The sequence below is a fragment of the Oncorhynchus clarkii genome, chromosome 33 (assembly GCF_045791955.1).
Source record: "Oncorhynchus clarkii lewisi isolate Uvic-CL-2024 chromosome 33, UVic_Ocla_1.0, whole genome shotgun sequence".
Taxonomy (NCBI): domain Eukaryota; kingdom Metazoa; phylum Chordata; class Actinopteri; order Salmoniformes; family Salmonidae; genus Oncorhynchus; species Oncorhynchus clarkii.
The window spans coordinates 26,300,790-26,317,063 of NC_092179.1; the positions used below are offsets into that span (position 1 = coordinate 26,300,790).

General features: G+C 46.9%; 1 protein-coding gene across 1 annotated transcript in view; it reads left to right on the forward strand.

Moving 5' to 3' along the window:
* LOC139392961 (plexin-A4) overlaps positions 1 to 16,274 on the forward strand; it is a 141,577-nt gene that overhangs the window by 60,078 nt on the left and 65,225 nt on the right. Inside the window, exons 14-18 of the mRNA XM_071141271.1 lie at positions 248 to 487; positions 1,337 to 1,489; positions 3,146 to 3,380; positions 5,405 to 5,547; positions 11,362 to 11,630. Coding sequence (XP_070997372.1) covers positions 248 to 487; positions 1,337 to 1,489; positions 3,146 to 3,380; positions 5,405 to 5,547; positions 11,362 to 11,630 — 1,040 coding nt within the window. The remainder of the gene's footprint in view (positions 1 to 247; positions 488 to 1,336; positions 1,490 to 3,145; positions 3,381 to 5,404; positions 5,548 to 11,361; positions 11,631 to 16,274) is intronic.

The window sequence follows — 16,274 nt, forward strand, 5'->3', positions numbered from 1 at the left end:
GACCATGTATCAATACTAACATAACTATTACTGACCATGTATCAATACTAACATAACTATTACTGACCATGTATCAATACTAACATAACTATATTAATGACCATGTATCAATACTAACATAACTATTACTGATCATGTATCATGTATCCCTGTATCTGTCCCACTATAAAATAAATATACTATAATGACATAAAATAGCGTAGTGGTCCATACTCATCACCCTGTGCCCTCTCCTCTCTCCCAACAGATATGCCAGGTGTTCAGCCCCACGTCCATGCTGTGCCAGGCCCCAGAGCTGCCCATCAGCCTGGGCAGGCAGAGGGAGGTGCCAGCGCGGCCCGATGAGTTTGGCTTCATCCTGGATGACGTGCAGGCAGTGCTGGCCCTCAACAACACGCCGTTCATCTACTACCCCAACCCCGAATTCGAACCCCTCCATGTGTCTGGGGTGCTGGAGCTCAAGCCTGGCTCCCCCATCATACTGAAGGTGAAGGGGGACTTGTTCCTCTCTCTCTCTCTCTCTCTCTCTCTCTCTGCTCTCTCTCTCTCTCTCTCTCTCTCGCTCTCTCTCTCTCTCTCTCGCGCTCTCTCTCTCTCTGCTCTCTCTCTCTCTCTCTAACGGTCTCTCTCTCTCTCTGCTCTCTCTCTCTCTCTCTCTAACGGTCTCTCTCTCTCTCTGCTCTCGCTCTGCTCTCTCTCTCTCGGCTCTCTCTCTGCTCTCTCTCGGCTCTCTCTCTCTCTCTCTCTCTGCTCTCTCTCTCTCTCCGCTCTCTCTCTGCTCTCTCTCGGATCTCTCTCTGCTCTCTCTCTGCTCTCTCTCTCTGCTCTCTCTCTCTCTCACTGCTCTCTCTCCGCTCTCTCTCTCTCTCTCTCTCTCTGCTCTCTCTCTCTCTCTCTCCGCTCTCTCTCTCTCTCGGCTCTCTCTCTGCTCTCTCTCGGCTCTCTCTCTCTCTCTCTGCTCTCTCTCTCCGCTCTCTCTCTGCTCTCTCTCCACTCTCTCTCTGCTCTCTCTCGGCTCTCTCTCTGCTCTCTCTCTCTGCTCTCTCTCTCTGCTCTCTCTCTCTCTCTCTGCTCTCTCTCCGCTCTCTCTCTCTCTCTCTCTCTCTCTCTCCGCTCTCTCTCTCTCTCTGCTCTCTCTCTCCGCTCTCTCTCTCTCTGCTCTCTCTCTGCTCTCTCTCTCTCTCTCTCTCTCTCTCTCTCCATACATAACACACTTCTGCATACAGTTTTGTTACATGTTTATAGTCTACATAGTCTAGTTATATCAATGTATGCATACCATTTAAACAAAACAATACCTTACCCAGTCCAATGCCATTTCCTACCTGTTTCTCAGGGGCGGAACTTCCTCCCTCCCACCAATACCAACGGTAATAACGGCAAGCTGAACTACACGGTTCTGATTGGTGATAAACCTTGTCTGTTGACCGTGTCAGACAACCAGCTGCTGTGTGAGTCGCCCAACCTGACAGGGCGACACAAAGTCTTGGTGAGTGACACACACACACACACACACACACACACACACACACACACACACACACACACACACACACACACACACACACACACACACACACACACACCAACACACACACACTGGTCCCCATTCCAACCCCCCCACCCACCCTCCTGCTGTCCCGGGCCAGGCCCAGACTATAATCTAATCGGACCGTTGGGTTATACTGTCCACTCTCAACATTCAAACAGAGAAACAACAAATAACCGTTTCAATAAGAGGGATTAGGCAGGCACAAACTCAATAAAGGTTCCATTTGTGGTTCTGAGACGCTTCCTGCTCTGCCACCTGGACCAATGATTGATGGGCAGCAGAAGAAGAGAGACAGGCTACCAGACCCATTACTGTAAAATAGAGCAAGACAGACAGAGAGAAAGGCTACCAGACGCATTACCGTAAAATAGAGCCAGACAGAGACAGGCATCCAGACGCAATACCGTAAAATAGAGCAAGACAGACAGAGAGAAAGGCTACCAGACGCATTACCGTAAAATAGAGCCAGACAGAGACAGGCTACCAGACGTATTACTGTAAAATAGAGCCAGAGAGACAGGCTATCAGACACATTACCGTAAAATAGAGCCAGACAAAAATCAAGACAGAAAGAGAGACAGACAAACAGACATCAAAGCAATATGTCTCTTTCTCTGCTCTGTTTTATTCATGTTTATAACAGTGGACCATTCAAGATGCATTTTATTCCCGCTGATTCACAATCTCATTTCATAAACCACTTATGCAGTTTTGTTTCACAATAACCATTAGAATACAACGTTTCTGATGACACCACCCAGGAGGTTCACAAAGACAGAACCTTCAGAACCACGGTCTCAGTGTGTCCACACAATAACCCCTTTTCTCCTCTCCCCTGTCTCTTCCCCCTCTCCACTGTCTCTCCCCCTCTCCACTGTCTCTCCCCCTCTTCCCTGTCTCTAACCCCTCTCCCCTGTCTCTCCCCCTCTCCCCTGTCTCTCCCCTCTCCCCTGTCTCTAACCCCTCTCCCCTGTCTCTCACCCCTCTCCCCTGTCTCTCTCCCCTTCTCTCCTCTCTCTCCTCTCTCTCCCCCCTCTCCCCTGTCTCTAACCCCTCTCCCCTGTCTCTAACCCCTCTCCCCTGTCTCTCACACCTCTCCCCTGTCTCTCTCCCCTTCTCTCCTCTCTCTCCTCTCTCTCCCCCCTCTCCCCTGTCTCTAACCCCTCTCCTCTGTCTCTAACCCCTCTCCCCTCTCTCTTCCCCCTCTCGCCCCTCTCCCCTGTCTCTCTCCTCTCTCTCCCCCCTCTCCCCTGTCTCTAACCCCTCTCCCCTGTCTCTAACCCCTCTCCCCTCTCTCTCCCCCCTCTCGCCCCTCTCCCCTGTCTCTTTCCCCTCTCCCCTGTCTCTAACCCCTCTCCCCTGTCTCTAACCCCTCTCCCCTCTCTCTCCCCCCTCTCGCCCCTCTCCCCTGTCTCTCTCCCCTCTCCCCTGTCTCTAACCCCTCTCCCCTGTCTCTAACCCCTCTCCCCTCTCTCTCCCCCCTCGCCCCTCTCCCCTGTCTCTCTCCCCTCTCCCCTGTCTCTAACCCCTCTCCCCTGTCTCTAACCCCTCTCCCCTGTCTCTCTCCCCTCTCCCCTGTCTCTCCCTTCCCAGGCCCGTGTGGGCGGCATCGAGTTTTCCCCGGGCGTAGTCCACATCACGTCAGACAGTCCACTGAGCAGCACGGCCATCATCAGCATCGCCGGCGCCGGTGCCCTGCTCATCCTCTTCATTGTGATAGTGCTCATTGCATATAAACGCAAGTCACGCGAGAGCGACCTCACCCTGAAGAGGCTACAGATGCAGATGGACAACCTAGAGTCTCGTGTGGCCCTGGAGTGTAAAGAGGGTAAGGATTCACAGTATTTTTACTCCATGCATTTTCCATGACACCCAAAAGTAAAATTCCAATTCACACACTTATCAAGAGAACATCCCAGGTCGTCCCTACTGTCTCTGATCTGGTGTACTCAATAAACACATGTTTCATTTGTCAATGATGTCATTTTTTATTAAGGTATCTTTGCTTTTACTCAAGTATGATGATTGAGTACTTTTTCCAACACTGTCAATAGAGTCAGCGAAATGTCGTTGCATGAGCAGCACCACAGTTTGTGATGGGCAAGATGCAAGACATCGCTCTCACACAGTATCTGCACGTGTGCACGGGTTCACCTCCCGCTGTTACAACGTGGTACCCACGGGACAGAAACAGTGGAGAAGTTTAGCTTCACGCTCCAAAGCTCTTAGTTGTTGCGGAAATTGACCCAATATGCTCTTTACTCTGTGTATCTACAGTTGAAGTCGGAAGTGTAAGTACACTTAGGTTGGAGTCATTAAAACTCGTTTTTCAACCACACTACAAATTTCTTGTTAACAAACTACAGTTTTGGCAAGGTGGTTAGGACATCTACGTTGTGCATGACACAAGTAATTTTTCCAACAATTGTTTACAGACAGATTCATTCACTTATAATTCACTGTATCACAATTCCAGTGGGTCAGAAGTTTACATACACTAACTTGGCTGTGCCTTTAAACAGCTCGGAAAATACCAGAAAATGATGTCATGGCTTTAGAAGCTTCTGATAAGCTAATTGACATAATTTGAGTCAATTGGAGGTGTACCTGTGGATATATTTCAAGGCCTACCTTCAAACTCAGTGCCTCTTTGCTTGACATCATGGGAAAATCAAAAGAAATCAGCCAAGACCTCAGGAAAAAAATTTAGACCTCCACAAGTCTGGTTCATCCTTGGGAGTCATTTCCAAATGCCTGAAGGTACCACGTTCATCTGTACAAACAATAGTACGCAAGTATAAACACCATGGGACCACGCAGCCGTCATACCGCTCAGGAAGTAGACACGTTCTGTCTCCTAGAGATAAACATAGTTTGGTGCGAAAAGTGCAAATCAATCCCAGAACAACAGCAAAGCACCTTGTGAAGATGCTGGAGGAAACTGGTACAAAAGTATCTATATCCACAGTAAAACGAGTCCTATATCAACATAACCTAAAAGACCACTCAGCAAGGAAGAAGCCACTGCTCCAAAACTGCCATAAAAAAGCCAGACTATGGTTTGCAACTGCACATGGGGACAAAGATCAAACTTTTTGGGGAAATTTCCTATGGTCTGATGAAACAAAAATGGCCATAACGGCCATAATGACCATTGTTATGTTTGGAGGAAAAAGGGGGACGCTTGCAAGCCGAAGAACACCATCCCAACCGTGAAGCACGGGGGTGGCAGCATCATGTTGTGGGGGTGCTTTGCTGAAGGAGGGGCTGGTGCACTTCACAAAATAGATGACATCATAAGGTATGAAAATTATGTGGATATATGGACAATGATCCCAAGCATACTTCCAAAGTTGTGGAAAATGGCTTAAGGACAACAAAGTCAAGGTATTGGAGTGGCCATCACAAAGCCCTGACCTCAATCCTATAGAAAATGTGTGGGCAGAACTGAAAAAGCCTGTGCGAGCAAGGAGGCCAACAAACCTGACTCAGTTACACCAGCTCTGTCAGGAGGAATGGGCCAAAATTCACCCAACTTATTGTGGGAAGCTTGTGGAAGGCTACCCAAAACGTTTGACCCAAGTTAAACAATTTGAAGACAATGCTACCAAATACTAATTGAGTGTATGTAAACTTTTGACCCCATTATTATGACATTTCACATTCTTAAAATAAAGTGGTGATCCTAACTGACCTAAGACAGGGGATTTTTACTACGATTAAATGTCAGGAATTGTGAAAAACTGAGTTTAAATGTATTTGGCTAAAGTGTATTTAAACTTCCGACTTCAACTATACGTCATGTCGCTGACTCTACCTTTAAGGAGACTGTTTGTCCGTTTATCCCCTCAGCCTTTGCCGAGCTGCAGACAGACATCCATGAGTTGACCAGTGACCTGGACGGAGTGGGCATCCCCTTCCTGGACTACAGGGCCTACACCATGAGGGTCCTCTTCCCTGGCATAGAGGAGCACCCTGTTCTCAGGGACCTGGAGGTAAGAGCTGCCCTGTCAACTGCCTGACCAAATATCACAACGGCTGCCCTATCATCTGCCTGACTGAATTTCACTTCAGTTCAGGTCCTAAACATTGTTCCTCGTTAAATCCCTGACGTAGAACAACACGCATATCTCAAAGTGGTTTCCATCAATGCATTCTAATTCAACAGTATAAAAGCAAATGAAAGGAACAGTGGGGTTACGGGCAGAATTAAAGCTGTCGTTGTTTGTGCTCACGCTCGGTAAACAAATAACACTGTCTCTCATTAGTGCTTGATGCAGTAGTCCAGTCAAATCTCTTGTTAGTAATGGTAACAACATGTGACAAGACTGTTTCTCAGAGTCGAGGACAAATTAAAAGTATAGCGGAGAGAAAAGCACATCAACTCTGAACTGACAAGCTAGTTATTTATTCCCTAATAACAGTGATGGACAGTGATAATTGAACAACTTCTAGCTGCGAGGCACCGATTTCACAGGCTCAGAGTCGACCATGCGGGTGCCTGATGAGAATTCCCCGTTATAAGAAATATTAATGACGTTTTAATTGGTATAAATGTCCCGTTATATGAGGGAGTTTAATGTGAAATGAAACCTAATGAAAGTAGCAGTGGGCTCATCTCTGGCTGGTGATAGCTGGTTAATTGTTATTGATGTGGGAGATGATACAGGAAATAGCCCTTATTGGGCTTGGAGCAAATAAAGTGTGGATGGGCAATCTCCAACAGTGCATATTCATAGTTTGTAGAGTTAATTTGATTGGGCTGAATCTCTCTCTCTCTTTATAAATGACTCAAATGGACTAATATTAGCGACGACTCTAGGCCTACCTGTTAAATCTCAAGAAGATATACATTGTATTTTTCCCCAGAGAATATGGAAAATGGATGCCTACCTTTTCTCCTGATTTTGTGATAGTAATCAGTAGGTGGGATGTTGAATGGGACCGTTGTTTTTATTATGGGGCTACAGTGGGATGTTGAATAAGGCTGTTTAATTATGGGGCTACAGTGAGATGTTGAATGGGGCTGTTTGATTATGGGGCTACAGTGGGATGTTGAATAGGGCTGTTTAATTATGGGGCTACAGTGGGATGTTGAATGGGGCTGTTTGATTATGGGGCTACAGTGGGATGTTGAATAGGGCTGTTTAATTATGGGGCTACAGTGGGATGTTGAATGGGGCTGTTTGATTATGGGGCTACAGTGGGATGTTGAATAGGGCTGTTTAATTATGGGGCTACAGTGGGATGTTGAATAGGGCTGTTTGATTATGGGGCTACAGTGGGATGTTGAATAGGGCTGTTTAATTATGGGGCTACAGTGGGATGTTGAATGGGGCTGTTTGATTATGGGGCTACAGTGGGATGTTGAATAAGGCTGTTGTTTTTATTATGGGGCTACAGTGGGATGTTGAATAGGGCTGTTTAATTATGGGGCTACAGTGGGATGTTGAATAGGGCTGTTTAATTATGGGGCTACAGTGGGATGTTGAATAAGGCTGTTGTTTAATTATGGGGCTACAGTGGGATGTTGAATAAGGCTGTTGTTTTTATTATGGGGCTACAGTGGGATGTTGAATAGGGCTGTTTAATTATGGGGCTACAGTGGGATGTTGAATAAGGCTGTTGTTTTTATTATGGGGCTACAGTGGGATGTTGAATAGGGCTGTTTAATTATGGGGCTACAGTGGGATGTTGAATAAGGCTGTTGTTTTTATTATGGGGCTACAGTGGGATGTTGAATAGGGCTGTTTAATTATGGGGCTACAGTGGGATGTTGAATAGGGCTGTTTAATTATGGGGCTACAGTGGGATGTTGAATAGGGCTGTTTGATTATGGGGCTACAGTGGGATGTTGAATAGGGCTGTTTAATTATGGGGCTACAGTGGGATGTTGAATGGGGCTGTTTGATTATGGGGCTACAGTGGGATGTTGAATGGGGCTGTTTGATTATGGGGCTACAGTGGGATGTTGAATAAGGCTGTTGTTTTTATTATGGGGCTACAGTGGGATGTTGAATAGGGCTGTTTAATTATGGGGCTACAGTGGGATGTTGAATAAGGCTGTTGTTTTTATTATGGGGCTACAGTGGGATGTTGAATAGGGCTGTTTAATTATGGGGCTACAGTGGGATGTTGAATAAGGCTGTTGTTTTTATTATGGGGCTACAGTGGGATGTTGAATAGGGCTGTTTAATTATGGGGCTACAGTGGGATGTTGAATAGGGCTGTTTAATTATGGGGCTACAGTGGGATGTTGAATAGGGCTGTTTGATTATGGGGCTACAGTGGGATGTTGAATAGGGCTGTTTAATTATGGGGCTACAGTGGGATGTTGAATGGGGCTGTTTGATTATGGGGCTACTGTGGGATGTTGAATAAGGCTGTTGTTTAATTATGGGGCTACAGTGGGATGTTGAATGGGGCTGTTTGATTATGGGGCTACTGTGGGATGTTGAATAAGGCTGTTGTTTAATTATGGGGCTACTGTGGGATGTTGAATAGGGCTGTTTAATTATGGGGCTACAGTGGGATGTTAAATAAGGCTGTTGTTTAATTATGGGGCTACTGTGGGATGTTGAATAAGGCTGTTGTTTAATTATGGGGCTACAGTGGGATGTTGAATAGGGCTGTTGTTTATTTATGGGGATACAGTGGGATGTTGAATAAGGCTGTTGTTTTTATTATGGGGCTACAGTGGGATGTTGAATGGGGCTGTTGTTTATTTATGGGGCTACAGTGGGATGTTGAATAAGGCTGTTGTTTATTTATGGGGATACAGTGGGATGTTGAATAAGGCTGTTGTTTAATTATGGGGCTACAGTGGGATGTTGAATAAGGCTGTTGTTTATTTATGGGGATACAGTGGGATGTTGAATAAGGCTGTTGTTTTTATTATGGGGCTACAGTGGGATGTTGAATGGGGCTGTTTAATTATGGGGCTACAGTGGGATGTTGAATAAGGCTGTTGTTTTTATTATGGGGCTACAGTGGGATGTTGAATAGGGCTGTTTAATTATGGGGCTACAGTGGGATGTTGAATGGGGCTGTTTGATTATGGGGCTACAGTGGGATGTTGAATAAGGCTGTTGTTTTTATTATGGGGCTACAGTGGGATGTTGAATAGGGCTGTTTAATTATGGGGCTACAGTGGGATGTTGAATAGGACTGTCTCATGGTACATCTCAACAAATCTCCACTGTTTCCCTCTCTCCCTCTTTCCCTCTCTGTCTCTCCCTCTTTCTCTCTCTCTCTCTCTCTCTCTCTCTCTCTCTCTCTCTCTCTCTCTCTCTCTCTCTCTCTCTCTCTCTCTCTCTCTCTCTCTCTCTCTCTCTCTCTCTCTCTCTCTCTCTCTCTCTCTGTCTCTCTCTCTCTCTCTCTCTCTCTTTCTGCTCCTTTTTATACATGTTTTATTGAACCTTTATTTAACTAAGCCAGTAATGTCAGACGTTATGAAATAGACTAGGGTTTAACAATAACTCTTGCACAGTGTGAACTGCAGATTACTGTGTCCTCATGGAAAGCGACAGCGAGGAAACTTGTGCTCCCTGACAGACGCGTCGCATAGAGAGACCGTTGCTCTCTCCAATCGATCCTGACAGATCAAAAAATGTCATCTCTGTAGGTGCAATTTATGAAAACGGGAAATCGCACGCCGACTGACTAGACTAGCGTAAACGGCGCGGGGACAATTTCCGCCCGTGGAGGGGAATACACCACACACGCTGCTTTCATCTTGCGTCAGCTTTGCCTGGGAACAACGTTCATATTGTGGAGTCAAAGAAATAAGCAGGGCTCTCAACAGACTTGGTTCAAATGACTCCACCTTCAAAAGGTGCTCGGCAGTCATTTGAGAGAACCAGGTCTTAACAGACTGTCATTTGAGAGAACCAGGTCTTAACAGACTGCCATTTGAGAGAACCAGGTCTTAACAGACTGCCATTTGAGAGAACCAGGTCTTAACAGACTGTCATTTGAGAGAACCAGGTCTTAACAGACAGTCATTTGAGAGAACCAGGTCTTAACAGACAGTCATTTGAGAGAACCAGGTCTTAACAGACAGTCATTTGAGAGAACCAGGTCTTAACAGACTGTCATTTGAGAGAACCAGGTCTTAACAGACTGCCATTTGAGAGAACCAGGTCTTAACAGACTGCCATTTTAGAGAACCAGGTCTTAACAGACTGCCATTTGAGAGAACCAGGTCTTAACAGACTGTCATTTGAGAGAACCAGGTCTTAACAGACTGTCATTTGAGAGAACCAGGTCTTAACAGACAGTCATTTGAGAGAACCAGGTCTTAACAGACAGTCATTTGAGAGAACCAGGTCTTAACAGACTGTCATTTGAGAGAACCAGGTCTTAACAGACTGTCATTTGAGAGAACCAGGTCTTAACAGACAGTCATTTGAGAGAACCAGGTCTTAACAGACTGTCATTTGAGAGAACCAGGGTTAAACAGACTGTCATTTGAGAGAACCAGGTCTTAACAGCTAGGTTGGTTATTACTGCATTGTCGGAACTAGAAGCACAAGCATTTCGCTACACTCGCATTAACATCTGCTAACCATGTGTATGTGACAAGTAAAATTTGATTTGATTTGAATTGAGCCAGTGGAGTGATAATGGATTTGGCTGGAATGGGAGATGCCAAGGCCATGGAATGAGTTATTCCCCACAGTCAGTCAGAGTCTATAGTCTATCCCTGGATGTCTGATTCCTCTAGTGTTGGGTCCATGTTACTCTAATGACGAGGGATGTAGTGATGTCTGATTCCTCTAGTGTTGGGTCCATGTTACTCTAATGACGAGGGATGTAGTGATGTCTGATTCCTCTAGTGTTGGGTCCATGTTACTCTAATGACTAGGGATGTAGTGATGTCTGATTCCTCTAGTGTTGGGTCCATGTTACTCTAATGACTAGGGATGTAGTGATGTCTGATTCCTCTAGTGTTGGGTCCATGTTACTCTAATGACTAGGGATGTAGTGATGTCTGATTCCTCTAGTGTTGGGTCCATGTTACTCTAATGACTAGGGATGTAGTGATGTCTGATTCCTCTAGTGTTGGGTCCATGTTACTCTAATGACGAGGGATGTAGTGATGTCTGATTCCTCTAGTGTTGGGTCCATTTTACTCTAATGACGAGGGATGTAGTGATGTCTGATTCCTCTAGTGTTGGGTCCATGTTACTCTAATGACGAGGGATGTAGTGATGTCTGATTCCTCTAGTGTTGGGTCCATGTTATTCTAATGACGAGGGATGTAGTGATGTCTGATTCCTCTAGTGTTGGGTCCATGTTACTCTAATGACTAGGGATGTAGTGATGTCTGATTCCACTAGTGTTGGGTTCATGTTACTCTAATGACGAGGGATGTTGTGATGTTATGTTACACCCATGACTTGGGCCAGGCGTTTGGCATGACCATGTGGTCCTTTGTATCTCAGTTGGTAGAGCGTGGTGTTTGTAATGCCAGGGTAGTGGATTCCATTCCCCGGGCCACCCATGTGTAAAATGTATGCATGCATGACTGACCCCAAACCTTGACCCCAAACAGTCTCTGTATCTGAGACAAGTGTGACCTCTGACGGGGCGGCATGTTAGTGGTTAGAGCGTTGGACTCCCCGAGCTGACAAGGTAAAAATCTGTCATTCTGCCCCTGAACAAGGCAGTTAACCCACTGTTCCTAGGCTGTCATTGAAAATAAGAATTTGTTCTTAACTGACTTGCCTAGTTAAATAAATAAATTGTCATCTAAGCGTATCCGTCTCTCCTCCCTTTCCTCTCTTCTTCTCCTCCCTGTCTCCCAGGTGCCGGGCTACAGACAGGAGCAGGTGGAGAAGGGCCTGAAGCTGTTTGGCCAGCTCATCAACAACAAGGTCTTCCTGCTCTCATTCATCCGCACGCTCGAGTCGCAGCGCGGCTTCTCCATGCGCGACCGCGGCAATGTGGCCTCGCTCATCATGACAATGCTGCAGAGTAAACTGGAGTACGCCACCGATGTCCTCAAGCACCTGCTCTCTGACCTCATCGACCGCAACCTGGAGAGCAAGAACCACCCCAAGCTGCTGCTCCGAAGGTGAGGGGAGAGGGGAGAAGTGTGTGTGTGTGTGTTTGACTCTCGTGGGCCATCTCTGGCCTCATTAAGACAAAGGCCTTGGCTCTGTCCTCACCTCTCTGTGTCTGGGGAGAGGGGTGAGTGACTTCACTTCTACAGAACACCTGCACAAACTCACACACACACTTCTCTATCTCTCTTCATCACTCTCTTCTCTTGCTCTCTTTCTCGCGCTCTCTTCATCACTCTCTTCTCTCGCTCTCTTTCTCTCTCTCTCTATCTGCGACAGAGTGAATGATTGGGCCCTCACGGAGCTCTTAAGCATTTAAGCTCTGAACAGCCGACTAATGTTAACATCAACGTTGCATTAGCTTTATCCTACACATTAACACTCATAGATTTCCACTCAGTGGTAATGGACAACTGTGGCTGTGGGTTTGCTTTCCCTCTCCAAGCCGTTCTCAATTGATCATTAATACCAATGTTCGTACTTCTTCTCCAACTCTAACTCTCTAGAATGGCTGGTTTATGCTAAAACTAAGAACAGGGTAAAATCCTTATTTACTATATGGTGCAGTACTTTTGGCCAGGGCCCATAGGGTGCCATTTGGTATGCGTCCTTTGAAACTGGACTTTGTCGAATTAGTGTATTAGTCAAGCAGCAAGCCGATCAGCCACGCCTGATCGCTCCATATTCACTGTTTCATGGCGGTGACATGTGGAATTAACTTCAATGACATTGAAATGATCACTTTGTCTCAGAAACATGTACTACTCTGACACGCACATCATTAGAATATAATTACCATTAATTAGCGGAGAATCCAATTAAAAAAAGCTGTAAAAATCCTCACTTGAAAAATAAATGGGATTGTTAAAAGCCCTAGCTACTCCCCGCTCAATCAGCACTTCCCTGTGTGTCAGTCTGTATCATATACACAGTACCACCACTTCAATTCAACACCATATCACCGTATATGGTGCTGGAGGTGTTGTGACCATCTCGGTTACCCTTGAAAAAGACGCTGGACTGTGTGGTCGTTGTATCACACATTTGCTCAGGGTGCTCACTGCTCAGTCAGCCTCCCCAATGATGCATGTCGTAAATGAATTTAATCTTCCTAATTTCAATTGCAAACCTCCCGTCCTCCCTCGGGCAAAATCCTCCTCCCCAATGAAGATAGACACAGATTCCTCTGTTCGCTAGCTGTTCACTAACATGGGAGCGTATTGAGCGTATCGTTGTGTCAGAAAATGAACCACATATTCACATCATGAAGGAGGCGTTTAACAGAAACATCTTGGATGCGGCATTTGATTAATGCTGTATGGGCAAGGCATGATTAATCGCACCCAGAGCTTCCGGAGCCATTACCAGGCAGTAAACTCCTTCAATCCCAAATTAAACAATACTACAGTACTTACTATAGAATTCTGTAGTATAGTGTAGAATATTATACTAAACGATGTAGTGTCACTTGATCGTGTATAGTACTTACTATAGAATGTTGTAGTATACTGCAGAATACTATAATAAATACTACAGTTTTATCTGAAAAGAAACACTGTAGTAAATATTTGAGTAATGTCTACAGTATATATGCAAATACGAGTGTATTTAATTTGCATATAACCTGCCCAATCCCCTCCCCAAAATCCCAATTTGTGCCACCCTACATGCCAAATACAGACCATATATTGTGTTCCCTACAGGTTATAGAAAAGAGCAGAAGCTCTGAACTCTCTGTTCAGACCACAGTCCTATCTACCTAAAGGTTGTGGAAAATGTGATCTTTAAGTATTTGTCCAGTAGGTTGCCTCAAGGCGAAAGCCCCCACTCCTATGTCAAAGACAATAAAACAAAACACTATAGTAAATAATACATTAATGTCAGCAAAACACTACAGTAAATATTACAGTATAATACAGTCTGTAAAAACAATACTGGAACTACCAGACTAGAGGGGCTAGCTGCTGGAACACTACCAGACTAGAGGGGCTAGCTGCTGGAACACTGTCAAACTAGAGGGGCTAGCTGCTGGAACACTGTCAGACTAGAGGGGCTAGCTGCTGGAACACTGTCAAACTAGAGGGGCTAGCTGCTGGAACACTGTCAGACTAGAGGGGCTAGCTGCTGGAACACTACCAGACTAGAGGGGCTAGCTGCTGGAACACTGTCAGACTAGAGGGGCCCCCTACTGGAACACTGTCAGACTAGAGGGGCTAGCTGCTGGAACACTATCAGACTAGAGGGGCCCCCTACTGGAACACTGTCAGACTAGAGGGGCTAGCTGCTGGAACACTATCAGACTAGAGGGGCTAGCTGCTGGAACACTACCAGACTAGAGGGGCTAGCTGCTGGAACACTGTCAGACTAGAGGGGCTAGCTGCTGGAACACTACCAGACTAGAGGGGCTAGCTGCTGGAACACTGTCAGACTAGAGGGGCTAGCTGCTGGAACACTGTCAGACTAGAGGGTCTCCAGGCTGGAACACTGTCAGACTAGAGGGGCTAGCTGCTGGAACACTACCAGACTAGAGGGGCTAGCTGCTGGAACACTACCAGACTAGAGGGGCTAGCTGCTGGAACACTGTCAGACTAGAGGGTCTCCAGGCTGGAACACTGTCAGACTAGAGGGGCTATCTGCTGGAACACTACCAGACTAGAGGGGCTAGCTGCTGGAACACTACCAGACTAGAGGGGCTAGCTGCTGGAACACTGTCAGACTAGAGAGGCTAGCTGCTGGAACACTGTCAGACTAGAGGGGCTAGCTGCTGGAACACTGTCAGACTAGAGGGGCTAGCTGCTGGAACACTACCAGACTAGAGGGGCTAGCTGCTGGAACACTGTCAGACTAGAGGGGCTAGCTGCTGGAACACTGTCAGACTAGAGGGTCTCCAGGCTGGAACACTGTCAGACTAGAGGGGCTAGCTGCTGGAACACTACCAGACTAGAGGGGCTAGCTGCTGGAACACTACCAGACTAGAGGGGCTAGCTGCTGGAACACTGTCAGACTAGAGGGTCTCCAGGCTGGAACACTGTCAGACTAGAGGGGCTAGCTGCTGGAACACTACCAGACTAGAGGGGCTAGCTGCTGGAACACTACCAGACTAGAGGGGCTAGCTGCTGGAACACTACCAGACTAGAGGGGCTAGCTGCTGGAACACTGTCAGACTAGAGGGGCTAGCTGCTGAAACACTGTCAGACTAGAGGGTCTCTAGGCTGGAACACTGTCAGACTAGAGGGGCTAGCGCTGGAACACTACCAGACTAGAGGGGCTAGCTGCTGGAACACTACCAGACTAGAGGGGCTAGCTTCTGGAACACTGTCAGACTAGAGGGGCTAGCTACTGGAACACTGTCAGACTAGAGGGTCTCCAGGCTGGAACACTGTCAGACTAGAGGGGCTAGCTGCTGGAACACTACCAGACTAGAGGGGCTAGCTGCTGGAACACTACCAGACTAGAGGGGCTAGCTGCTGGAACACTATCAGACTAGAGGGGCTAGCTGCTGGAACACTGTCAGACTAGAGGGTCTCCAGGCTGGAACACTGTCAGAGGGAGAGGGACATTCCTTCTCTGACTACTTCGTAACCATCCGTATTTCCAGGCACCATTTTGCTTTTGTTTTGGCCCCGTTTGAGTGTTGATAACCTGGTAAATGCAATGTTAAACATGCTGTCATTAGGGTGTGGAATTACATTTTCCCTCAGGGGATCATTTATGTTTATTAATTTGATTATAGACTGTGTTTAGGAGGTTACCTTCCTACCTAACTAACTAACTAGGTATTTCCATCACATTTCCACTCTAGGCCGTCCCTCACTCCCCCCAGCTTGTATCCGTCAGTCTCTTCACCCACCTCAAACTGTTGCATTGTGTTTCCATACGTCTCCAGCATGGCTTCTAACGTCTTCTCACACCATCCTTCAAACCTCTTCCCTTATCCTCTTCTGATCATCCACTCATGCCATCCACAGCCCTCCCTGGCGGGTGTAAACTCCACCTAGCAGTCCTCCAACATCCCAGCATGCCTCTCTGTGTGTCTCTGTGAGGGCCAGCGGTGGGGTGTCACCCTTAGTAATGAGCTAGCTGTTAACCGCTAACGCTAACACACACAGTAACCTCAGTGTGGAGGCTAACTATTAGCTGCTAGCGCTAACACACACAGTCACCCTCAGTGTGGAGGCTAACTGTTAACACACACAGTCACCCTCAGTGTGGAGGCTAACTTTTAGCCACTTGTGCTATCACACGTGGCCACCCTCATTCTGAAGGCTAACCTTTAGCTGCTAGCCCTAACACACGGTCACATACTTGCTGCTTGGCCCTGGATACACGCCCAAAATAGAGGAGACACCCAGACTCACTCAGCTGTGATGGGAAGGCTAAATCTGGGCTCGGAGTAACACCCCCCCCCGTCCCCGTCCCTCAATATATCTCTCCCTTCCTCCTCCCTATGTGTCCTCCCAATCTCCCTCTCATTGTCTCTCTCCATCTCTCTCTCTCTCTCCCGCTCTATCCATCTATCTTCCTCCCTCTCTCTCTCTCTCTCTCTCTCTCTCTCTATCTCCCGCCCTCTCTCTCTCTCCCCCCCGTCTCTGCGCAGGCCATCTCTCTCTCTCTCTATCTCCCGCCCTCTCTCCCCCCCCCCCCCGTCTCTGCGC